Genomic DNA, 25,197 nt, shown 5'->3' with positions numbered 1-25,197 from the left:
CGCGGAATAAAATAACGTCTGTAGCGGAGGCCAAGACCCACTTTGGGTTGCTTCGCCAACATAGTAAGTAAGTAAGTAAAGTAGCCTGTGGTCTTAGAGACTGTTCTAAATCTGTATCAAGATTACTTCCGAAGTAGTAACGGTAGTCCATCCATCCATTTCTAATATAAGTCATTTTCATCCGCCTCTGTCTGATAAGGGTAGGCAACGCATCTGCAATTGGATGTCTATGGGCCGCGGTCGCTGCGCCATTTTGGCGGATTCAGGTGGCCGCTTGCTCGTTTGCCACCTTATATTAAAAAAAAAGTATTTAGTATGAATACTCATACTATGGATCTGTTTAAGTAATTTAATAAGAGTGTGGCAGTAAATATATAAAGTTATAACCTTGAGTCGTGTGAAACGTTTTGTATGACCTTGCTCTGCAGACGCCTCGCTACGAGCTTCCAAATACTTTTGCACCTGTCATTGAAATATACTGCAAGCAAAACTAATAATCCGTAGAAATATAAATATATATATGGAAAATATCATATTAGAGTCGTAGTGTAATTTCTCTTATTTATAATATAACTGGTTATTGCTCGCGAATTCGTCCGCGTGAAAAAAATATAGTTATTGTTACTCACAGATAAATTACCTTTCTAATGGTGAAAGATTTTTTGAAATTGCCCCAATAGTTTTTACGTGAATCGAATACATACAAAAATACAATTCTTTGTTTATAATGTTAGTATTGATTACAATACAAAAATAATGAATTGGTGTGAAATCTACACCTGGACCATAGAGTTCTGCTATAAAATGTACATAATTTAATATTTCTTGGCACTTAACTTAATAAATTTACTTTCCAATACTTCTTAGAGAAAACTATTGTTTAGTTATTTGACATACTGACGGGAATCTAGTTTATAAATTATTACCTTTCCTTATTAAAAATATTAAACAAAGGTGTTGAATTAACTCACTATCCATTACTTTACTATTAAATTGCAAACTGTAAAGACTTCTGCTTGGTTATCTTACTAATATAAATGCGAAAGTTTAGATGGATGGATGTTTGTTAGAGTTTGTAGCCTAAACGGTTGAACAGATTTCGATGAAATTTGGTATAGATGTAGAGGATAGTCTGGAAGACACATTGGCTATTCACTTTTGGTTTTTTTTAACTCCACGCGGACGGAGTCGCGGGCGAAAGCTAGTATGAATATAAATGCAAAGTCAACTTAGATTATTAAGTAGGTATTGATATTGGGTGAAGCTATCTCTGGTTCAAAAAGAAACACACAAAATCAGTCTCTTCGATCTTCTAGGACTAGCTGTTGCCCGCGACTTCGTCAGCGTGAAATTTAAAAATAATAAAAAACTATAGCCTATGTTACTCGCAAATAAATTACCTTTCTAACGTAAAAAGAATTTTTAAATTCGTTCCAGTAGCTTTTGAGTTATACCAATACATATAAAAATTCAAATCTTTCCTCTTTATAATATTAGTATAAATAATAAAGAAATATACTGTACACTATACAAAAATCGACAAACAAAATTGTATGACCAACGATAACTTCACAACACTCAGCTTCATTTAATTTAACAAATTCCTCGAACGAAATCTTTATTACATTTATATACCAAGTAACAGCTGACATGTTACATTCTCATATGCATAGACTACTACATACTTTTGCAAGTCGAATTGAACTTTATCTTTGTAGTAATAAGGTTTAAAATACGACTATATAATATTGTGTATAGTGATGTACAATGTTCGTATTGTAGCTTTGTTAGTTGTCGACAGTAAGAGCACGTGTACCACTAAACACCGCCTATTCATTTATGAAGCATAACAATTTGAATTGAAAGAAACAGGACAATTGTCTCAATAGACATGTTCGCAATAAAACTTGGTATATATTTTTGTACGAGAAAAATCCTGCTTGAGAAGGACCAATTTTAATAGAATTAAGAAACTGAATTTATTGTCAATTTCTTTAATTTTTGAAAGGTTTGGCTACTAAAGGTTTAAATTGTAATTTTCGATAGCCTAAAAAAACCATTTGGCATCATAGATCTTTTTAACAGTTGGATAAAATGTTTCTACAATGTTACAAATATCAATTATTTCTTTATTGATATTTTCTCATTTACAGCTTAAAATAAAATACTTTTTTTTCGATCACGTTTTCATCCCTCAGTATTTCACAGTAACGTTGTGTCACGTTGCAAACGTGTACCGGGAAACGGTCAAGGTTTTGCTCTGATTAACCAAGTAACGAGAAAGTGGATTAGTAACGATTTATTATGTTATTGTTTTAATTACGCACAGGTTATCTTGTACGGGATAAGGTGCTTTTTGTTAGCACTGTTATTAGGTGTATACTCGAATCTGCAACGCCCCTTTTTGAACGCCCTGGGCGATGGTTCAGCGCGGTCTACCCTCTCCGCTCCTGATGACAAAATAATGTGCAGGAATTTCAATAAATACCTCTTTGTCTACGAATTTAATTGATTTCTCTTAGATTTTATTTGGGGCAGCATTTTTTCTAGTCATGGCTAAAATATGTAAACCAAATGTAGTGCGTTGTTAGTATTTAACGGTTTGTTTAAACAATTTTTTAACAGTTTGATTGAAGTGTTTTTGGCTTCAATGATATTTATGTCAGTAAACGTATATATTTTTCCTTGGTAGTTTATATGACTTATTTCTCTAGCTATTGATAGTTTTCCGGTTATTATATAAAGTTATTTAGATCTGTATTTTTGTACATTTAATAATGGACATTGATGTCGCCAAATTGCTTTCGTTGCATAATCATGTCAAACAACTTTTGATTGTTAGCTTGTATTTGTTTTTTATGATAATTAGGGTGTTTTTAAGAGGATTTTTATATTAATTTATTGTCTTATTGATTCGTTTAAATGTAGAATTACGAAATGTTTTATCGTTAATTAAAATGTATTTAGGTGAAATGGAAACTATTTAAAAATTGTGAGAGAATTTTAATGAGCTCGTTCATCAAGTCAATTGTGTTTTAGTCTGTCTTACTCCGGTTTCTTATATAGACTTGGTAAAGCAGATCATTCCGTCCTTGGGAATTACTAACGGTGAACTCGTGTTACACTACGCCGTCTTATACTTCCTATTTTATCTATCTCTCGTAGTAATAAATAATGCGTATAGTAGACATTGAAAAACTCTGTCTTTATACGGTTACTATGGTCTGTTTGTGTGTGTGTATACGGTTACTGTCGCTCAATTCCGGGAGAATATGCAATAAATAGATTGGCGCAGACTCCGATAGTCGATAGTGTTGCAGAACAATTATGTATTACTGCCTTTGTCTTGGTTCAGGGCTGCATTATGAAGATCCTAGTCACTATCTTAGTTCTATCCTAGTTTGTATCTTAGTGCACGAAATTTTATAACTAAACTGTAACTAATATAACATTTACTAGACAAACAATTCGCTTATTCAAATTCAAGTGATGAGTCATCTTGCAATTAATTTGAGTAAACAACTTAACTTCCAAATCACGCCACGCCAAGTATCGTGTTTTGCGGATAACAATGTTTAATGGTTTTATGTTTAGAATTTATTGTTGTGTTTGCTTTAGTTTACAAAGCTAATTGATGGATCGTGTAAATGTAACAAAAGTGAATTTAAACCATTTAAAACCTTGTTCCACAATTTTAGTTGTCTTTGCTTACAGCTAAATTATTTCAACGCGCAATGTGTGTATAGGTAAAAATAATCAACGTTATTAGTATAAATTGAGGTTAGGTTTTAATAAAGTTTCTATACTCGGCGTAATGATCACAAGGACGTTGGTGTGCGTAACGTAATGTAAAAAGAGCCGTTATCAAAATGGCGGCGCGGCGCTCGGCGACCGACGCCAGCGGGCGGTCGTTGACGCGGCGAGTCGTTAGCGTGGCGCGTCTATTGATTTCGTCTTTCCTACGAACACACAACGCCATCTAGTAGCCAGCATTAAAAGCTGAGATATAACATTTACTCGAAAGATGGCGTGCTAGCAAAATGTAAACAATTTTTCATATTTCAAACTTATAATATTTTATGTAATAAAGATTTTAATATGAATGTTTTTTCGTTTTTTCCAGTGCAAAGACTTTGAGAAGGTGGGCGCGACGATAGCGGTGACGCCGTGCGATGTGGTGGAGGAGGCAGATATAACCTTCTCATGTGTCGCAGACCCTCAGGCTGCTAAAGAGGTAAAACAACCGTCGCTAGTTACACGATGGTTACGTTACATTTATGAAGGTTGAAGAAGTAATAAACGAGTGTGCTAAAGAGAATAAAAATAAAGTAATCTATACTAATATTATAAAGAGGAAAGATTTGTATTTTTTGTCATAAAAAAAAAACTACTGGACGGACGAACACATACCATGTTTTGAACTGAAAAATATTTCGATTTTGTTATTCTGCCTGTTCAGGCTATCTTGCCAAAGGTTCATTTAAAACTGCCTGTTAAGTTAAGAGGTTAACATATGACTAGGTTTTGTTTTCAATTTAAAACTTAGTACTCAGATAGTTGACAAATACAAACACATTTTTTTTACTTATAAGACAAGATATCGATGTCAAATTGTGTTTCATTTAAGATGGTGTTCGGCAACTGCGGCGTGCTGCACTGCCCCTCGCTGGAGGGCAAGGGCTACGTGGAGATGACATCCATCGACGCTGACACCTCGCATGACATCGTGGAAGCTGTCAGTGGCAAGGGCGGCCGCTACCTTGAGGCGCAGGTATGACACTACACAAGTGTTTTCCACAGTGGTCCAAATAAACCTGCAGGACTCCATAGAGTATGATTATCCCACGAGTTGGAAATAGGAAAAAATGTGAATCAAAAATACTTAATGAACGTAACATTTCGTTGTTTATCAGCACACCCACCCCACAGCAAAACATGAGGGTTCATCTAATGCAGGGGTGACGAACATATATGGATTAAAATGTCAGGTTTTTTAAAGAAATGTTTATTGCTTAGATGTGCCATCAAATAATTTTGACTGCAATTATTACGTGAATTATTGCACCTAGTTTTTTTATTATTATAGTCGTATAGATCTTGTGGCCAGTGGTTCCACACCCCTGATCTAGAGTATAAATACTAAGTGTTTGACAATGTTTGGAAACTGATGTAGTGTAGTTTTGTACATTAGTGTGTCGTCCTCAGATCCAGGGGTCGAAGACGCAGGCGGAGGAGGGCACGCTGATCCTGCTGGCGGCGGGCGACCGCTCGCTCTTCGACGACTGCCAGTCCTGCTTCAAGGCCATGAGCAAGAACTCCTTTTACCTTGGTAGTAGTGCGCCGCTCCAATTTACACAACTATACACTTACATAACTCATTGTATAGACAACTAGCATATGTTACTGTTGAAAAATCAACTCTCGAGTCTCTCTTTTCTGTTTGACGTCACATTTAAAATTCTTACGGCGAATGTATTTTCATAGTGGTAAAATCTGCATATTTCAGGGAAGAAATTCAAAGATATATGTGATGGCAACCCTCACTAGGCTAACGTGATTTACTACTATTGCTTAGTCACCCCTCTTACCCTCACTTAGAGCCCAAACACAAAAATTCAATCGTGTTCACGTTATAAAGACAATATTCAGTATTAAGAATATGGTAATAAGCATTTATACGGTACGTCAGGCGACATCGGCAACGCGTCGAAGATGAACGCGGTGCTGCAGGTGGTGGGCGGCGTGTCGCTGGCCGCGCTGGCCGAGGGCCTGGCGCTGGCCGACCGCGCCGGCCTCAGCCAGGCTGACCTGCTCGACGTGCTGGCGCTCACGCCGCTCGCCTCGCCGCATCTCATACTCAAGGGACGAGGTCGGTCGCCGCTCGCCCCGCTCACACTCACACTCGCACTGACACTGACACGCTCACCACGACACTAACACGCTCACAGTAACACTGACACGCTGACCATGACACTGACACGCTCACCACAACTCTGACACGCTCACCACAACTCTGACACGCTCATCGTAATACTGACACGTTCACCGCTACACTGACACGCTCACCGCTACACTGACACGCTCACCGCTACAATGACACGCTCACAGTAACACTGATACGCTCACCGTAATACTGACACGCTCACAATAACACTGACATGCTCCCTACTACACTGACAGGCTTAACGCAACACCTGACATGTTTACAGTAACACTGACACGCTCACCGTCATACTGACACGTTCAACACAACATTGGACACGTTCCCACAATATAAAACCATTGCGTAAAATTTTAACCTACTGGATAAATTCATTATTATATTATTAATGCAATGTTGACAGTGTTCTGTCAAACCATTCACTTATTCTTATAATATTTTGCAAAGATTTATTATTATTAATGTGTTTAAAATGTGATAGTAATATAAGTAAATGTATCGTTTCCAGCGATGATAGAATCATCGTACTCTACGCATCAGCCGCTGACGCACATGCAGAAGGACCTGAAGCTGGCGCTGGGGCTGGGCGACGCGCTGGAGCAGTCGCTGCCGCTCACCGCCACCACCAACGAGATCTTCAAGCACGCCAAGCGCCTCGGCTACGCCAACCACGACGTCGCCGCTGTCTACATCCGCGCGCGCTTCTGATGCACCACGCACACCGCCTCTCACACGCCTCGCCACCACCGCGTCAGACGTCTCACCAACACCACGGCTCACCAACACAGCGTCAGAAGTCTCACCAGCACTACATCAGAACATGTCTCACCAACATCGCGTCAGACCATAACAACGAGTGTCGAACCATGTCTTACCAAAACCGCGTCAGAACATGTCTCACCAATATCGCGTCAGACCGTAACGACGACCGTCGAACCATGTATGACCAACACCGCGTCAGACCCTGTCTCACCAACACTTCGTCAGACTGTAATAGCGAGCGTCGAACCATGTCTCACCGATACTGCGTCAGACCATGTCTCACCAACACCTCCGCTCACCAACACCGCGTCAGATGATAGTGAGCGTCAGAAATAAGGTATACAGTGATCGCGACTATGTTCTAATTGTGACGATTTATCCAAAATGGAGGGGAGGAGGTTTATATTGTTTGGAATTCTTCAATGATTAATTTCTAATTGAACTTTATTGTTGTAAATTGAATTTTATAAATGTAACTCCTATGTTGTAATGTAACCCCCCATGTAGGTATTACTAAAGATAAATTAAGATTTTTGGATTATCACTTAAATTGTAACTATGTATTGAAATTTTTAAATCGTAAAATGTGCTAAAAGTAGATATTTTAAATCACCTCTGATTTTTAGAAATAAATATAAAATTTCTAGTATTACCGTTAGTGACTTATTAATATATTAAATGCGATGTATAAATAAGTTTTTGCTAAGGTAAACTTTCAATATAGTCCGACTAATTTATCCGACCCGGTACGCCAATAAATAGCTCACTAGCACCCTCCTGTAAATTTCAAGATCCTTGTTTTATAGCTTTATTTTTGCTTTTTCTATGTAAATTTGATTTTTTCTGCCAGAACTAATTGTGTTGGCTGTATTTCTCTCACCGGGCCAGATAAATCTGTCGCATTACAGTTTGAATACGTCATATGTCAGTGCAAATTAAATTGTTTTCTCCTATTTTGAATTGAAGATGTTTTCTTTGTTTAAACAATATTTTATATATACCTAGACTATCGTAATAATATTGCGGTTTTTGTCTATTTTTATGTTTTCTTAAACTTAGTAAATACTAATTTCTGTGTACATTTAAAAGTTACAAAGGATTTTTTGTCGTAATATTTGCGTTATTCATCATATTTTTTGAAATTTCTTCTCGCATTTACATTTTTAAAATATTATTTACAAAGAGACATCGATTTAAAAGATTTAATATATAATACATTTAACGTAAGTTTTTAATTAAAAAAGGTGTGGTGCAGAAACGTGGTAAGTTGCGGTTTGTCTTAGTAAATCAAGCCCAACGAACCTTCAGTTTTAACTGCAGAGTTAACTGAATAGTTTAACTGTACAGTTAAATTGACGTAGGTGAAATTACTGTACAGTTCTACTGTTCAGTTAAAACTGAAGGTAGCAGGGTTTAGTAACTTCTTAACAGCAGAAATGTCCTTTATATTAAGACCAATAGTTATTGAATAACTCAGTACATTTTAATATTAAAATAAGATTATTGATAAGCCATGTTGCGTTAAGTTTTGTATTAATGTTACGGTAAATGTGAGAAATAAGGGAAATTGTATAATGACCAGTTTGAAATAAAATCTTGAAATGTCGCATAAAACAAATGTCATACTAATGTATTTCCAAGTTAATCATTTTTACCGTAACATAAACATAGAAATTCTCTTACGGAAGGTTTGCAACACCAAAGAATGCGAAGTTGCTAACAGTTTGATAGAAAAAAGGGACCTAAAATTATGTAAGAGTGTGTCTATGTTAAATTCATTGACCTCTTATTTAACAGTTGCAGCTGAAATTTTAAAGTTACTGCTACTTAATTGTATTATAGTTTGACAAGTTATTTGACCCGGTGGTTATTAGTCAAATTGAATTATGACATTATTATTGTCAACGCCTGTCTATGTCAAAAAGTGTCATTAGATCTTTGTGTTGTAGACATGTAAGTAGACTAGCTGTTGCCCGCGATTTCGCCTGTGTAGAATTTAAAAAAAAAATAGGTAAAAATGTAGCATATGTTTCTCACAGATAATAGATTTTTGATAGTTCGAGAATTTTTAAAATCGGTTTAGTAGTTTTTGAGTTATTGAAATATATACAAAAATACAAATGCTTCCTCTTTATAATATAACTTTTGCTTCATTCAGACTTAAATGCAACTTTAGAGGTTATAGTTAAGAATTTTCGAAACAATATTATTTCGAAAACTACTAAACAACGCAAAAAGGTGAAAATCATACACAAAATGCTGTATTTGTAGAGACTAGTGATTATTTTCATTTTCTACGTTCATGTGGTTTTAAATATTTTCTAATAGATTTACCTGATAGCGCCTCACCGGGCCAGATAAATTTGTTTAACTATAGTTCGGAATTATAACAATACGATAAGATTGCGCCAAATAGGCACTCAACCACAGCTTTTAGCCTATCTAATAAAATAGAGGTCAATGTTAATATCTTATTTGTAAGTTTTGACAGACCCAGAATTGGTTTGACAGGTTTTTAGTAACTAATTATAAATGGCTTATATTTCATAGTTAAGTTATCGGTTAGTTTAAACAATAGTTAATGTAAGTGCACATTATGGTTGTAATGTCAGTTTATTTAAATTAATGATACAAAGTTTATGTTTTTCTTTCCTCGAATCATTAATCAGTTTCTATCAAATGATTGTATTGTCTCGTTTATTTTTTTAAAATCCAATGTAACAGTTATACTGTTAATAAATCGACACCTTTATCATTGTTAATATATTTGAAAGTACTGAAATAAAAGTATTTTAAGTGATTTTGTTTTATTTACTCCCCAAATACCAAGTTTTAACAAATTCAGAAATACTAAACTGTGAATATTTACTAAACTAGCTTTCGCCCGTGACTTACTCCGAATTTTCAATAAAACTAAAGTAGCCTATTTATTTATTGAAACGGTACAACGAAATATGTTTTCTATATACAAATAAATAAAGCAGAATATACAGACTGGCCTAGATCTAGATTCTAGATTATCTTTTACATTTTCAGCGGTCTAGGCTACAAACTCTAACATACGTCAATCTAACTTAAGTATTAATAATTTTAGTAAAACAAAGCGATACTAAGTTAATTTTTTTAACGATTAAATAATTTGGAAAAAAAATCCAAGCGACAAAAGGGTAAATCGACAAGCCACTAACAGCAAAGAAACAAGGGCAAGGGCCTTCATTATCATTCGAGTATTAAAATTTTGAAATTCGCAATAGAATGTTTTACGGAAAGTCGCGAGCGAATACTCGTATAAATCAAAAATTTTTTTACACAGCTCTAGGTAAATCACAATGTAACCTTCAACGCTGTTCCAGATAAAAGATAATGGCGTTTGCAGACGGGATCGATGCGGGTTTACGACAAATTAGTGGTCTGTCTAAAAATATTGTACGATCCCCAGCAACGGGTCACGACGCGCCAATAAAAATGTATCTACTATAGGTAATATAACATCGGTAAGGTCGTATTGTCATAACGAGGGTTATACGCCAGGGGTACGAAACATGAGGTATTTATATTATTACTATGTTTACTGCGACAAGTAAAATCATGATTCTTCATCTGGTGCGGCGGCGGGCCATACTTCCGCCAGTGCGTGGCAGGTCTTTCGAGACCCCCCAGACACTAGGATAGATTAAATTGCTATAACTTTGTGGAAACATAATGTATACAATTTATGTAATGTAATGTATATACCTGAGACAATCGTTTCGCGCTAGCGAGAGGGACATTGTTTTCTTCATACGCACCAGCCTAATTACTGCGTCAGGCTGATAATGGCCTGTTACGCAGTCGACGCGTTAATATTTAACATACTTCGATAGTTTTACTAGTTTACTGAAGTGTTACACTGAAGATCCGGTTTTGATTGAACTATATTGTTTGAAAGCTAGAATTTACGTGGCCATTAATGAGAAAGTCCTAATTCAAACAAAAGATGGTTTTAGACTAATTGGTAAAAAAAAAAGAATTGTATTACTAGTCTTAAATTCAAGTAACGTTTATAAGACCCCAGTTTTGTGAGTTCATTATGATTAGATTATTTTTCAAACTTGTTAAAAATGTTTATTACCCCTGCTTAACTTAACATGCAATGCCGCAATAACTCGTAACTTTATGAAAGAAAACTTCTCAGGTAAATTAGAAAGAAAGCCAGTTGTAATGGTGGATTCGATTATAAACATATTTCGAAGACGGATTCTAAACGTTTTTCAAACATAATGGTTTTTTTTTAATAGTAAAACCGTGACGTAATTTGTCATGTCATGTAAATTATGGTTTTTTGATATGTGAAATTTTAATAATTTGTATATTTTTATTAATTGTTTTATTGTTTTGGATTTAAAATTGTGAAAATGTCGTTTCTAACTGAATATTTTGATGAATTCCGCCAGCATCCTATCAAGAAAACTAAAATGTAAGTAGACCTTTTAATACATTTTTCCTTATATCCATTTTACTGAATCCCGGAAACCCACTTGCACTTTGAGGAACGCATCGAGGACGTATTCGCGAGTAATCCACAAGACCTTGTATTTTTAGACATTTCCTGCAGGCACAAAAAATCTTTTGACTATTAGCTTTGTACCTTTCCGATAGTTTTTTTACTGCAGTTTTTATTAAGCACATTTCGTTCGACAGGTGCCGCCCAGAGAATCGCTGGGCTACACTCGAGGGCAAATGGCTAGACCCGAAAAAAGGCACAGAAGATGTTAGTATTAAATAATTATCATTAATTTCCGTATTTTATTTGTATGAATTCCAATTTAATTCCATTATTACAGAAAACTTGGACAGAGGATGAAATTGAAAAGTTCATAAAGGACACGATGCGTAGACTTCGTGGACAGTCTACATACTACAATGACTTCTGTGCACATCTCTCTCCAGGTAGATTTTTGTTTTGTATTATCTGTGGGTTCACACTACGCCAGCACTAGGTTAATTATGGTCAATAACTGGACTGTCAATCAACTGGCACAGTATGAACGCTAACTGGCGTCTCTAACTTCATATAATCTATGACCGGTCGTCGCAACTGTTTAAGTGAGAACCGGGCATGAGGACTCATTGTTAGGATGGAAAAATATATATTTCATGAATAGTCTTATGTTGCCTCATTTTTCGAAAATATCCACAAAATTGAATTTCGTACATTAATGTCTTTTTGTATTGCTAATTACTGCTTTTCTACTGATAATTTTAATTTTTTGATTCATAATAATCTCATCAGTTTTTTTTTAAATATGTTCAGTTTGATTAACGCAAAAAAATAAATTATAGAATTCAAGACGCGTCCCTTCAAACCACGGGTGAAGAAGTTGCGTCCATGCGGGGAGAAAATTGAGGTGGTGCAAGAGGACTTACGGCCACAGGGCGAGAAGCTGGCCATGAAGGATACTGAGCTGATGAAGGTGGCTCGGGAGATGTACGAAGCACCTCCTCGACCCACGCTGCGCCCTCTGCCCACGCATTACAGAAGTTAGACATTTACTTGTGAAACTATAGCGTGTTTTAAAACTGTAGTGCTGCCATCTAGTAGACTTCATATGTTTATAACGAAATTACTGTTATGTAGACTTGTAGATATTTTAATGTATAGTTTTTTAGTCTTGAGTGTTTCACGTATGTATAAGTAAATAGGTAATGTAATTTGACAGGTTCATAATTAGAGTTTTTTTAGAATTAATTTGTTTTTATTCTAAGAGTAGCTACTGATTCCTCAATTGTAAATTGTATGACATAATATAATAAACGTAATTTAATAATAAAAAACTAGTTTATTTCCACCTAAAATGTTTAATTTTAACAGTTTTGGGTTACGTTCGTCCCACAAACTACAACACTGGTCGCAGCGACTACCAGGAGGGCATAGCTCGTTTGGCGTACGAGTTAGTAAGAGACGATCGCATACCGCGCTACGAAGCTCATAATGGCTGCCGGCCGCGTTGGGGCTTACCGCCCGAGGGCCAACGACAACCAGAGCTCGATATTGTCCCATTCAAGGAAGAAAGACTCTACTGAATACACGAATTATAAACAAAATGCTCTTTATTTACACGATTTACGTCAAGTAAAATAAGATAATGCACAAAAGTAATAAAATAACTCTATGAATAACTTCAAGACATTTGTTTTTTTTTGTATTGAGTCTGTTGTCTATGGCAATTTTTTTTTTTTTTTTTCAGTAAAGACTATAGAGCAATTGGCTATGTCACAAAGGCAAAAAGAAGTACCAGAAAGTAAAAAATTCATGGAGTAGCTTTTTCTTTTCTGGTACGGTACTATAGATATAAAATATGAAATAGAATAGTGACGCATTTTTTAGTTTGTTTATTACCATAAAATGTCTTAAAACAAATAAATGCAAATGAACCACAAAATCCTCTATATAATGGATATCATAAAGACGTCGTTGATTAGCGGAGTGAGCCGCTAATGAAAACAATGTCAATTTGAAGAACAAAAGAATATAAATTTGCAAAGAAACTGTCCACCTGTGAAACAAAACCTTGTCATCTCTGTTCTTTTCATAGAGATTGAAAAGGATGGGAACATTTTGTACGTTTTGCGGTAGTGGAAACTCGGAAACAGATCACAAAGTACGTGCAATAAAGAAACTGACATGAGATGCATTTGGCTTCCTGCCAAACTTGTTCCGAGGAAAGCACAAGGGACCCCAACCCTTTTTTGTAATTTAGTGATGGCTGTGATTAAGTTATCGATAAAAAATGTTTTGTTGATCTAATAACACTTTTTATAGTCAAAGTAAATGTATATCATCTGCGTTACGTGGAGTAACAATTGGGAAAGAATGTGGGTCTAGTGATTTCTTACTCGTCAAAATCGGTTTTGTCGTTTAGGCAAGAATAATGAAATTTACACACATTATGTGGGATACTAAGAAAATGGATTAAAAGACCCGTTTACCAAAGTTTAAGCAATTACTTATTTTATTTTTTCCATCTCAGTACTTCTAACAGACATCGATAATTCTTTTGATAATAGTACATCACTATTATCGAATCGAATATCAGTGTTCCCGCAAATGTTCCTTCCTGGAATTTAATTGAGTAATAATTGAATTTCTTTGTATTGATCTGATCAGAATAACTACATTTAGCAAATGAAAGAACAGTGGTAGTTAAAAACATGTGGTGCACGAATGTTTTTCAGCGAAATACCAGGACTTCATAGATGCGTAACGGTATATTCGTATTAGAAAAGGATTTAACACTTGAAAAAGACTGATTGAAAGGCACAATACCATTTTTACATTTGTTTTGAGGTGGACAAGGCAACGTATTGAATACTTATTTTTTTTTTTATAATATAAGGTGGCAAACAAGCAAGCGGCCACCTGTATCCACCGAAGTGGAAAGCGACCGCTGCCCATAAACATCCGCAATTGCAGATGCGTTGCCTACTCTTCATTGACGGAGGAGAAGACGCACATAAGAGAACATTTCCCCTTCATATGCATCTCCTCTACCGTGAAATCCACTTTTCCTTTCCATCCTTTCCTCTTAAGAAAAGAGTGGAAAGAGTGAATACTGTGGAGAATTCTCAGAACAAATCTTGAATCTTTGACAAGTAATCGTAGCGTTTCTAACAGTATTGTAAACGTTCGTAGATATGAAAACAAATTTGTTTTCCTGCATATCTGTGTATTTTAATACAGACACAAGTAAAAATGTAGCCTTACATTTTTGAATCTATCTAAATAATCGCGCAAATTGAATGTTTAAAAGCTTAGAAATGAAGACAGTGGATATACTTCTTGCTAATATTATAAGTGCGAAGGTTTATAATTTAGATGGATGGATGTTTGTAAGAGTTTTTAGCCTAAACCGCTGAACGGATATCGATGAAATTTGGTAAGGATATGAAGATAGTCTGGAAGAGCAAACAGACTATTATTTTAATACCACGCAGACGGAGTCGCGAGCGAAAGCTATTGAAAATATTTGCAATACTAAATAACATTTTCTTCATACGTAAATCTCTTTGTATCTGGTCAATGTACTGTGTTACTTAAATAAGCAGATTCAGCAATAAAATTAACAATTGCGGTTACAAGTGTGTTTATGACAATCTTTGAATTTATACGATTCAACATCATAACTCAATTAACTCGTTTATTTGACTTCTTTTCGCATTAAAATATCATTTTTAATTTGATAATTCATTTATCATACATTAAGGAAGTGATATAAATATAAATTATGGAATTTTCAAGGAATTAAACTTAAAACAATTTAACTGCAAAAACAATCAGACGTATTTGAGTAATAAAGAAAAGTACAGTAACGGAAATACGCAATGTTGTCTTGTTCCATGCAATAAATAGTGTTAGGAACAAAATTAGTACCGTGCTATAGAATTGGCGCAACTCTAGATTATCGGCATAAACGGCACGTCCTTAGCTGACAGCTGTCAATGTCACTACAAGTATGGATAGATTGGCGCGCAACTTCAGTCTTGACGAGAAGTGTTGCTCTGAGTTTAAAGCGACAGTATAAATTAAATAAGTTGTCTAAAAATAGGTAGCAGCGAGTTTTATTTTTTTTGTATTTGTACTACTAGCTGTTCCCGTGCGACGTCATCCGTATAACTATTCAAACTTAATTTTATTGTTTACATTTGTCAAATTATCAATTGCAAATGTCAACATTACATGACATGACAACCTTGGCAATCTTGCTTTCTTGATGTTGGCAGCAACTTATGGTCTCTTTCCCACATTAGGGTTTTTATCCAAAATATTCACCCCTAAGTTTAACGGCTTGAAAATATATAGCCTAAAGCGTGACGTAAGTGTAGGGTTTTTTATTAAAAAATGAATAATTCAAAAGTATGCTGTAATTCCTGAGATCTTAGGCAACAAAGAAGTGTGCGTTTACGCTTTATTATAATAGTATAGATTACCAAGAAATAGATAACTGTGTTTCAGAATTATTTATATTTTTTTAGTCTTCACCTGAAAACCTTTACAGAGTTTCTGTGAAATAATTAAATTTTCCTTAATGTAAATATATAGAAACATGAGTCGTCTGAAAGTTCGTAACACGCATTTATTTATGTTTCTCTACACATTAAAATACACTAATCAGGTTTTAATTCCACATTCAACGTTAATGTTTTCTGACGTAATTTCCTGTTTAATTGATTACGTATTGGTATGTCTAATTCCTAGACAGAGATATAGTTCATAACCTTACAAGGGAAGTTTTAAATAATTTGTCGTCATATGAAATGGAGAACAATAAAAACAGTAGAACAACTTTACCAGTTACTATAGCGATCTTTAGATTGGTTAAGAGCGTTCACCTGAGACTAAACTATCGCACAACTAGTCTCGCTTTGATTCCTATGAGCTTATATGGAGGTGCGCTACTCGATTTTTAGTTGTGCAACTAAATGGTTTTACAGTGGTTGAGCCCGCTTTAACATCTTCGCACGAATGGGCCGGCTCGCACGGTATAATACCAGGACCACACAGAAAACAGGCGTGAAGTGGAAGCAATTCCGCGTTTAGTCTGATGAGTGTGGTACCAGAGGCCTAATTTTGGTCCCTTTCCTAAAGGGGAAAGGATGGTTAGGAAAAGTGGGTTTGACAGTAGAGGAGACGCATAGGAAAGGGAAATGCCCTCTTTATCTGCGTCTCCTCTGTCAATTAATTAGGCAACGCATCTGCAATTGCGGATGTTTATGGGCAGCGGTCGCTTTCCATTTCGGTGGATTCAGGTGGCCGCTTGCTCGTTTGCCACCTTATATTATAAAAAAAAAGAATTGGATGCTAAACAATCGACAATCGCACAACTGTTTTGCGACAGTTTGTTCAAAGGTTTGCGCTCGTTTTACAGTTTATTAAAATTACGTAGGATAAGATAAAAGGTCAGAGATCGTATATCAGTTTCGGGTGAAATAGGTACCTCATCATATTATAAATGGTTACGGATATTTATTTTCGCAAGTAATAAAAAATTTGTTCCATTAACTAGATTCGCTGTATTTCTTTGAAGTTCACCGGCTGTAAGTCGTTCAGTCTGTCGCCACGTTGAGATTTTTTTTCACATGAATGATTTTTTTATATCAATTTCTATGTAAAACGTTTTTTCCTGCTGTTATACTTTCTTGTAGGAATATATTTTAATGATACATGAGTTCAATGATCTATGTCGTTTATTTCATGCAAAATATATCATTTGTTATAAATAAATGTTTAAAATACGATATAAAAACATTAACGATATAACTTTTATAGTAAATACTATGAATTTGATAAATAGAACGACTATAAAGTCAAGACCTTGCTAAACGGGTTTAGAGCGTCGGTGGTTCAGAGGTTTAAGCACTTGACTAATCTACAAGTCTTGGGTTCGAATCCCGCAGTACCAATTTTCAATTTTTTGAATTTCATATGTACATAATTTACCCGACGTTCTTACGGTGAAGGAAAACATCGTGATGCACATATCGGCGAAGAAATTCAAAGATATGTGTAAAGTCAACCCACAGTGCAGCGTGGTTGACTATGGCCTAATCACCCTAACTTAGGGTAGGCTCGGAGCCCTTCGATGGGGACTTAGTGAGCTGGTGATGATGATGAGCAATTGTAAATGTTTATGAGCAAAGGCCGCTATTTCGGCGAATTGAACTAGCCGCATGCATACTTGTCACCTTAAAACATTAAAAAATAAAAAAAGAAGATTTTTTTAAATGTAGAAGTTTTTGGACAAGGAAAGTTAAGTTATTGGAAAACTTACCAACTATTCTCATATTTTTAGCTTTTACAGCAAAGTTTTAACTAAAGATGAGTAGCGGGCTTTTTTTACCTTACTTTATACTTTCAATATATTTTATTGGCGAACACAAGCGACTTATAATTAGTTCTTGTGAAACGTCCTGGAACATGCGTCGCTCCAGGTTTCCCTGAAGCGAAACCACTTCAGAGTTCACTTCTACTTTGTCCTGTCCCGGAAAGTTTCTGCGTCAGAGTAAAGATGATTTACTGACGTTTCGGGTATTTCGCGGTCTTGTACCCTGTCGTGTTTGGACAAATTTATCGTATTGTCAAATTATTCTTGACAGAGTAATGTTAGAAATACATTATTGGTCATATAAATTCAATTTATTGTCTACAAAATAACATTTTGATTAGTTCGCTGAAGATGTAAGGTAAAATTGAATTTTGTGTTTCTATTTATCCTCAATCAATAATACTTGATTTATTAAGGTAAAGAGAATCAAACAAGCAATATTAAATCTAATAAATACTACACTAAAGTCCGTTTCTATACGTCCTAAGATCTTTCTTGCTCGTTACGACTTTACGATTCATCATCATCATTCACTTTCCCTTATCCCTTATGGAGGGTCGGCACAGCATGTGCTGCTCTTCCATACATCTCTATCAGCCGTCATATCTGAATCCACTCCTTTCTTAAGCATATCCTCTATCACAATCCATACATACTTTCTTCGGTCTTCCCCTTCCTTTGTAGCCATCCACATTCAATCTTAACACTTTCTGGTTTATGTCCCCATCATTTCGTCGTTACGACTTTACGATTCTCGTAGGTTTATATTACTTCGTCATTTAATATCTTTAACAAAAGTACATTATAGTAAAAAGCACAATAACATTAATTTATATTAATACTAGATTTAGCTTGCATCGAATTAAAAAAAACAAACGTGAGTAGCTTATGTATTCTTCCAGGTTATGCTCTACATCTATACCAAATTTATCGAGATCCGTTCAGCAGTTCAGTCTACAAACTCTAACAAACATCCATCTAATATTTCGCATTATTAACATTAGTAAGATGTTCTCATAGTACGTTAAAATAAACTTATTTACTAATATACATCCCACTACAAAGATTTACTTGATATTCTCATCAAAGCTTGTATTTTCCTAACCTCTGATTTGTTTACAAGAAAACCTTTACTGTAAAGAAACACCTGCTCGTATACGTCAGTAACTGAACTGAAGCTTGAAGCTAAAAGTTTGCTGCGAGTTTTCACTGCGTAAAATTCTCTACATAAACTAAATTTCATCTCCGTTCATCATTTTCCCTTTATATAACAAAGGTGAATAGGTAATAATACCGTTAAGGTATTTTAATAGTGAAATTCAACGACGTTATTACGTGTTTAGTCTCGTTTGGATTGCAATAAGCTTATATAGAAGTGCGCAGACTGGATTTTTAATTGTGTAAAAACAGTTGTATTGGCTGCGGAATAATCGACAATCGCACAACCGTTGTGTGATTGTTAAGTCAAACGTCCAATTTATACTATTATAATAAAGCGGAAACACACACTTCTTTGTTGCCTAAGATGTCAGCAATTACAGCATGTTTTTGAATAATCCTTTTCTTAATAAAAAACCCTATACTTACGTCGTGCTTTAGGCTATATATTTTCACGTCATTAAACATAGGAGGTAAATATTTTGGATAAAAAACCCTAATGTGGGAAAGAGACCATAAGTTGCTGCCAACATTAAGGAAGAAAGATTGCCAAGGTTTGTCATGTCATGTCATTTTGACATTTGCTATTGATAATTTGACAAATGTAAACAATAAAATAAAATTTTTATAATTTTATGCGGATGAAGCCGCACGGGAACAGCTAGTCTACAATAAGACTATATAAAATTAGTTTTAATACTAATGTTTTTCCTAGCATGTACGTTTCTGTTTGAGCAATTTAGTCACAATTATGAAAAGAAAGTAAGTTCCTTAGTTATTCGCCTAATGTTACTACTCGACTGTTACGCACACGTAAATATTTGAGATGTTGAACAATTTTGAAGCTAACCTAAGATTTTTTTTCTATTAATCTTTTGGGTTTGAATCTGACCCATATGCAATGTAATGATTCGTGCAATAATTTATTCTTCCTTACGCACACATTCAAATCGGTTTCCCGAAGTCCGATATCAACGTTTATTATAAGCCCGTAATATTATCAAAATAACTTTTAATGCTTCCAACGTTGGAGCCAACACTCCAACGACCAACATTGGTCGAAATGACCGCTCGCTTTGTGATCTTCTTTGTGTGAAGTTTTTGATTGTCCAAGATATGGATAGAGTTGTTTTCTTTACTCCAATATTTATTTCATTAGCGAAATATTTAAAATTATAATATGCTGTTGGCACAATAATAGAAGAATATTTATCAAGTTCCTAGAAGTGCAAGTAAAAGTTTGAAAATTGCACAGAATTATAATTTATTTAGTTAGATAATTAAATTCAATTCCCACTTAGGGTTGATGTATAAAATTGTCACCATAAGATCCTATACAACATATAAAAGACAATCGGTGTAGGTATCATACTCTATACTATTTCATACAGATCTAAACTCTGGTAAAAGTGTGGTGTGCAGTGGCATTAAGAGCTGCAACTTAGAACATTTATGCTATTTAACAGTGGTAGTGCCCGCTTTAACATCTTAGCACTGCAGGGCACGCCCCCAGTAATACCACGACCACACAGAAGATAGGCGTCAAATGGAAGCAATTCCGTGTTTCGTCTGATGAGTGTGGTGCCGTAGGCCTAATTTAAGTCGCTTCCTCTTTACCACTCTTTTCTTATAAGGAGATGTTGGGAAGGGGAAGTGGATTTGACGGTGGATGAGATGCATAGGAAGGGGAAATGTCCTCTTTATGTGCGTCTCCTCCTCCGTCTTATAATGGTAGGCAACGCATCTGCAATTGCGGATTTATATGGGCAGCTGTCGCTTCGTCATTTTAGCGTATTCAGGTGGCCGCTTGCTCGTTTGCCACCTTATGTTATAAAAAAAAATCGCCCTAATTGCATCGTGAGCGTTAAACGTTCTACCAAAAATGGACAGGGCAAAAACGTCCTCGACTGAACTTTGTCATCCGTTTATGGGCCGCAATATACCCTAGGACACACAACTGCGGTTGCCACAACTTTTTAATATTTGAAATTAATTAAATGCCTTGTTCATCATATAATAGGTTGCTTTTGACTTGAATTGATTTTAATCGGATGTTGGAATATTGGACGTATAAATTTGGCAAACATCCATTTGCCAAACTACGTGACGTTTTATTGGCAGCGATGCCACCAAGTCGCCAGTTTCATTGAAAACTGCGCGCGCGCCGGCCGCCCTATATGCTCCTAGTGACAAACTTCAATTGTTTATACATTGCTGCTATAGTTCGCTAGTGTGGAAGTGTTATCAAACATAACCGTTATTGGATATCGATTCGATCGAATCGATTTTGTGACGACACCTGAGGAATCAAGTGACGGATTAGGTATGTAATAAAGTTTTCTTTAAATTATGTGAGTTAACTCTAGATTATTCAGTTTTAATTTAATCCATGCGTAACCTTTACCTTGATTATTAATACCGTTTATAATATTTAAATCTATTTCAAAGTAATATAGAAATATGTCACTAAATATACGGTCTTTACCAATATAACTGTCACCCACACATCAATGCGCGCCTAAATCCACAGATTATACAATAAATATACAACTATAATGTTTTTTTTTTGCGACCGATGTTTATATTCCGAACGTAATTTGAAGACGAAATTTTTTTTTACTTTTTCGCAGTTTTATAAATAAATGAAGATCGCTTTATAGTTGGTAATTTAAGTGATTGCATCCACGGTATTATTTAATGAAATAAACAAAAGATGATCAAAGAATCTATTGTTAGGAGTAACCTCGAAAGCGGTAGAGGTTTGCTAGAAATTTATCCGAGAGAGAAAATCGAAATTAACAATTGATTAGGTAGTCACTAAGTTTACAGGAGTTATCTGACCTTGGATATAAGATTTCTTAATATTTTTTTCTACTAAGCTTCTTTCAAAATGTTTATTCGACAGGTAGACGCGTAGATTTTGGACCATTTTGGGTCTTGTTGAGTTAAATTTTTAATATTCGAAAATCCAATCAGTTTTATGTATGTATAACCTAAGTTCTTTATTTCATTTTTATTATAGAATTTATTACATTACTATACCAGAAATAATCACGGTCGAAGGACAACGTTTCGGTAAAACGCAATATAAATAACAATAAACTTTAAAGTTAAATCGCGTCTTGATGTTTCCCTTTGGGTTAGACCCAATGAGGTTTTTTCCCGTTGGTCGGATTGATCAAAAGGCCAATTGATTCAACGGGAAACGATTGTTTTAATACTTATAAAAACTCTAGTATTGATTTACTCGTAGTTTTGGACTAGGATTTATGTATAGAGGAAGTGTGGTCTTTACACTGGCAGTCATTTGTCATGTCCTGTTTTAAAATATTACCACCTGTAGTTAATAAATCTTATTTAATATTGTAACTCATAGTCTAGTGAAATTTGTCTAATTACTGCGATCTTACTAATATTATAAATGCGAAAGTTTCTATGGATGTTTGTTAGAGTTTGTAGCCTAAATTGCTGAACGGGTCTCGATGAAATTGTTTATAGATGTAGAGAATAGTCTGGAAGAACACATAGGCTATTCACTTTTTGACTGACTTCTTAAAAGAAGGAGGTGCTCAATTCGTCTGTGTGTTTTTTTAATTATTTTTCTTATGTGTTTTACGGCATAACTCCGCCCGTAGTGGACCGATTTTGATAATTATTTTTTTTTCCGAAAAGTAGTGCTTGCAGGTGGGTCCCAATTTTTTGTTTGATTTTTGGAGTTAAATAGTTTATGTTTTTTTTAATCCAAGCGGACTGAGTCGCGGGCGAAAGTTAGTCTTTTATAATTTTTGTTTTAAGGTGATTTTCAACTGTGATTACAATAAACAGCTGTCCAAAAGGTCTTCTTTAGTATTGATTTAGTGTGAAAACTGTAAATTAAAGGACTCTTAAATAACAATTAACTAAGCACTAAGTAATATATAATCGTTTGGTTTTATAAGTTTTTTTCTACGATTACATACGATCAATAGTTTTTATAGAATAAAAATAATCGAGCCAACGCTCACGAGATGTCACAGGCGTGTCTAAAAATACTGTTGATCTCGAGTATCACAATCATAAGTAAACTAAACGATACACGATTTTCGTCTGGAGAAACGTCGGATTTATTACGGACGTGTGTAGCGTCTAAAGCAGGTCACACACGTTAGAACTTTCATAAAGATTTTGACTATGTGTACAACTGCAGTGTGGACACATTTTAGCTTTGCAAAGTAAACTCTATTGTGTGTAAAATTTTTTTGTTATCTGTACTATTATAATAAAGCGTAAGCACACACTTTGTTGCCTAAGATGTCAGCAATTACAGCATATTTTTGAATCATTATTTTTTTTTTAATACACACTTATATCAAGCTTTAAGCTATATAATTTCACGCTATTAAACTTAGGGGGTAAATATTTTGCATAAAAACCCTAATGTGGGAAAGAGACCATAAGTTGCTGCCAACATAAAGAAGCAAGGTTGCATTGCTTTGTCATCATGTCATGTCATTTTGACATTTGCAATTGATAATTTGACAAATCAGTTTTAAAGTAAAATTTTCATAACTGCACGCGGACTGAGTTGCGACAGCTAGTTTATATATAAATTGGTTTTGTTAGTTATGTTTAAATTATCCTGTGAAACATGACGTGTGTGACTTGTCTAATACAAAGTCTGTCAATGATTGAAATTAATGTAACTAAATACGTTGCCAATTTTATTTTAGTTGTAGATTTTTCTGCAATCGTGTGTCATTTACAACGATATCGTTACGTGTAACAGAAAAATTTATTAAGCATTTCCACTGGCTATCTCTCTGTAGTGTGGCGGTAGTGTTTTTCGAAGTAAATTTATATCTATATTAATATTTTAAGCGTAAAACACACTACTTCGTGGCGTATGTCAGCAATCACAGCATATTTGTGAACAATTATTTCTTTAATAAAAGCCCACTTACGACACGCTTTAGGTTATATATTTTCACGCTATTAAACTTATGGGTAAATAAATTGGAAAAAAATCTTAATGTGGGAAAGGGGCCATAAACTACAAGCTGCTAACATTAGGGAAGCAAGGTTATTATGGTAACGGTAATTTTGACATTTGCAATTGTGAATTTGACAATATAAAACCACATAAATATAACCTATATATCTACCGAACTATACCTACTACATATAATGCAAAGCAAAAAATTGAAGCAAAATAAAGATCTCTAAAAGGCCTTTTCTTTCGATTAGTCGACTTATAAAATGTCTATCTATAGTTCCTACATGTATGGATAATAATTTCTCAATGCTCTCAGAATATTATAATTCTCTCTGTTTGCATGATCTACTCATATTAGGTCAATAAGTGTATGTTTTAAATCTGTAAATATCTATTGATACAAACAGCAAATAAAATAACGAATATAACGGTCCAACGTCAAAATGTATCGACGTAACTAGGGCGGCTGTACACGAATATCTTTAAACAATCGACAGCGGTAAATTTTGTATTGTACACGTATATCATTGGAACATCAAAGTATATGTCCACAGACATTCCGTACAAGTAAGAATGCAGATGAGTTGCCTATTTAAATAGACAGCGGAGGACGTACAGAAAAATATTTCTCCTCCATCCAAATGCGGATATCATTGTGCGTCGAAGAACAGATTGGTGTGCCCGCCGCTCATTTTTTTGTTTGCTCCCCTTTTCGTATAAAAATACTATTCCTTCTAAAGTAATATAGTAGGTAATTTGTTGTCGGCAATACGCCGATTGTCGCCTGTTAAGCAGTCCGCATACAGCGATCTTTAGAGCAAGCATAGAGCACGTTCGCCGACTGTTTAGCAAACAGCGGTGTCCGCTCGCCGGCACCCGAGCGCTCTGCGTAAACATCCATTTAGCGCTACCTACCCATTGTTGTGATACGTTGACCGCTCTATATTATACATATGCTTAGATTAATAAGTTTATTATATAACAGTGGTAGTGCCCGCTTTAACATCTTCGCACGAATGGGCCGGCTCGCCCGGTGTAATACCACGACCACACAGAAGACAGGCGTGAAATGGAAGCAATTCCGTGTTTCGTCTGATGAGTGTGGTGCCGGAGGCCTAATTTAAGTCCCTTTCTCTTTACCACCCTTTTCTTATAAGGAGAGGTTGGGAAGAGGAAGTGGATTTGACGGTGGAGGAGATGCATAGGAAGGGGAAATATCCTCTTTATGTGCGTCTCCTCCTCCGTCGTATAAGGGTAGGCAACGCATCTGAAATTGCGGATGTCTATGGGCAGCGGTCGCTTCGCCATTTTGGCGGTTTCAGGTGGCCGCTTGCTCGTTTTCCACCTTATGTTATAAAAAAAAAATAATCCAAGTAATTTATTAACACTGAATTTTACAGTAAGACAAACGAGCAAGCGGTCATTACCCCAAAATAGCGAAGCGATCGCTGCCCATAGATATCTTCATTTGCAAAACGGTGTCTACATGTAAGAAACAAAAG

The 25,197-nt window shown here is 35.3% G+C and overlaps 2 protein-coding genes across 4 annotated transcripts in view; both read left to right on the top strand.

The window, feature by feature from the left end:
- LOC106108272 (putative oxidoreductase GLYR1 homolog) overlaps positions 1-9,123 on the top strand; it is a 41,346-nt gene extending 32,223 nt beyond the window's left edge. For 2 of the 3 annotated variants that reach the window (XM_013289380.1, XM_013289383.1), the window contains exons 8-12: positions 4,124-4,234; positions 4,628-4,771; positions 5,206-5,332; positions 5,690-5,869; positions 6,450-9,123. In XM_013289380.1, the coding sequence (XP_013144834.1) occupies positions 4,124-4,234; positions 4,628-4,771; positions 5,206-5,332; positions 5,690-5,869; positions 6,450-6,649 (762 nt within the window). In that variant the 3' untranslated portion in view covers positions 6,650-9,123. The remainder of the gene's footprint in view (positions 1-4,123; positions 4,235-4,627; positions 4,772-5,205; positions 5,333-5,689; positions 5,870-6,449) is intronic. The other variant, XM_013289381.1, reaches the window with a different exon arrangement.
- A 1,903-nt stretch (positions 9,124-11,026) lies between these two features.
- LOC106108259 lies at positions 11,027-12,787 on the top strand. Its single transcript, XM_013289363.1, has 5 exons — positions 11,027-11,159; positions 11,384-11,453; positions 11,527-11,632; positions 12,026-12,223; positions 12,555-12,787. The coding sequence occupies exons 1-5, from the start codon at positions 11,098-11,100 to the stop codon at positions 12,764-12,766; spliced, it is 648 nt and encodes a 215-aa protein (XP_013144817.1). The 5' UTR covers positions 11,027-11,097; the 3' UTR covers positions 12,767-12,787.
- Positions 12,788-25,197: the final 12,410 nt, after the last annotated feature.

Source organism: Papilio polytes, unplaced genomic scaffold (genome assembly GCF_000836215.1).
Source record: "Papilio polytes unplaced genomic scaffold, Ppol_1.0 DF821733.1, whole genome shotgun sequence".
Classification (NCBI taxonomy): Eukaryota; Metazoa; Arthropoda; class Insecta; order Lepidoptera; family Papilionidae; genus Papilio; species Papilio polytes.
This window is presented reverse-complemented; position numbering and strand designations above follow the sequence as displayed.

What these genes read in the sequence shown, in the direction of transcription:
- LOC106108259 (XM_013289363.1), top strand. Translation starts at nt 11,098, where the DNA reads ATGTCGTTTCTAACTGAATATTTTGATGAATTCCGCCAGCATCCTATC. An exon ending in CGAAAAAAGGCACAGAAGAT is followed by an intron (nt 11,454 to 11,526) that starts GTTAGTATTAAA and finishes CCATTATTACAG; the next exon opens with AAAACTTGGACAGAGGATGA. An exon ending in TCTGCCCACGCATTACAGAA is followed by an intron (nt 12,224 to 12,554) that starts GTTAGACATTTA and finishes TAATTTTAACAG; the next exon opens with TTTTGGGTTACGTTCGTCCC.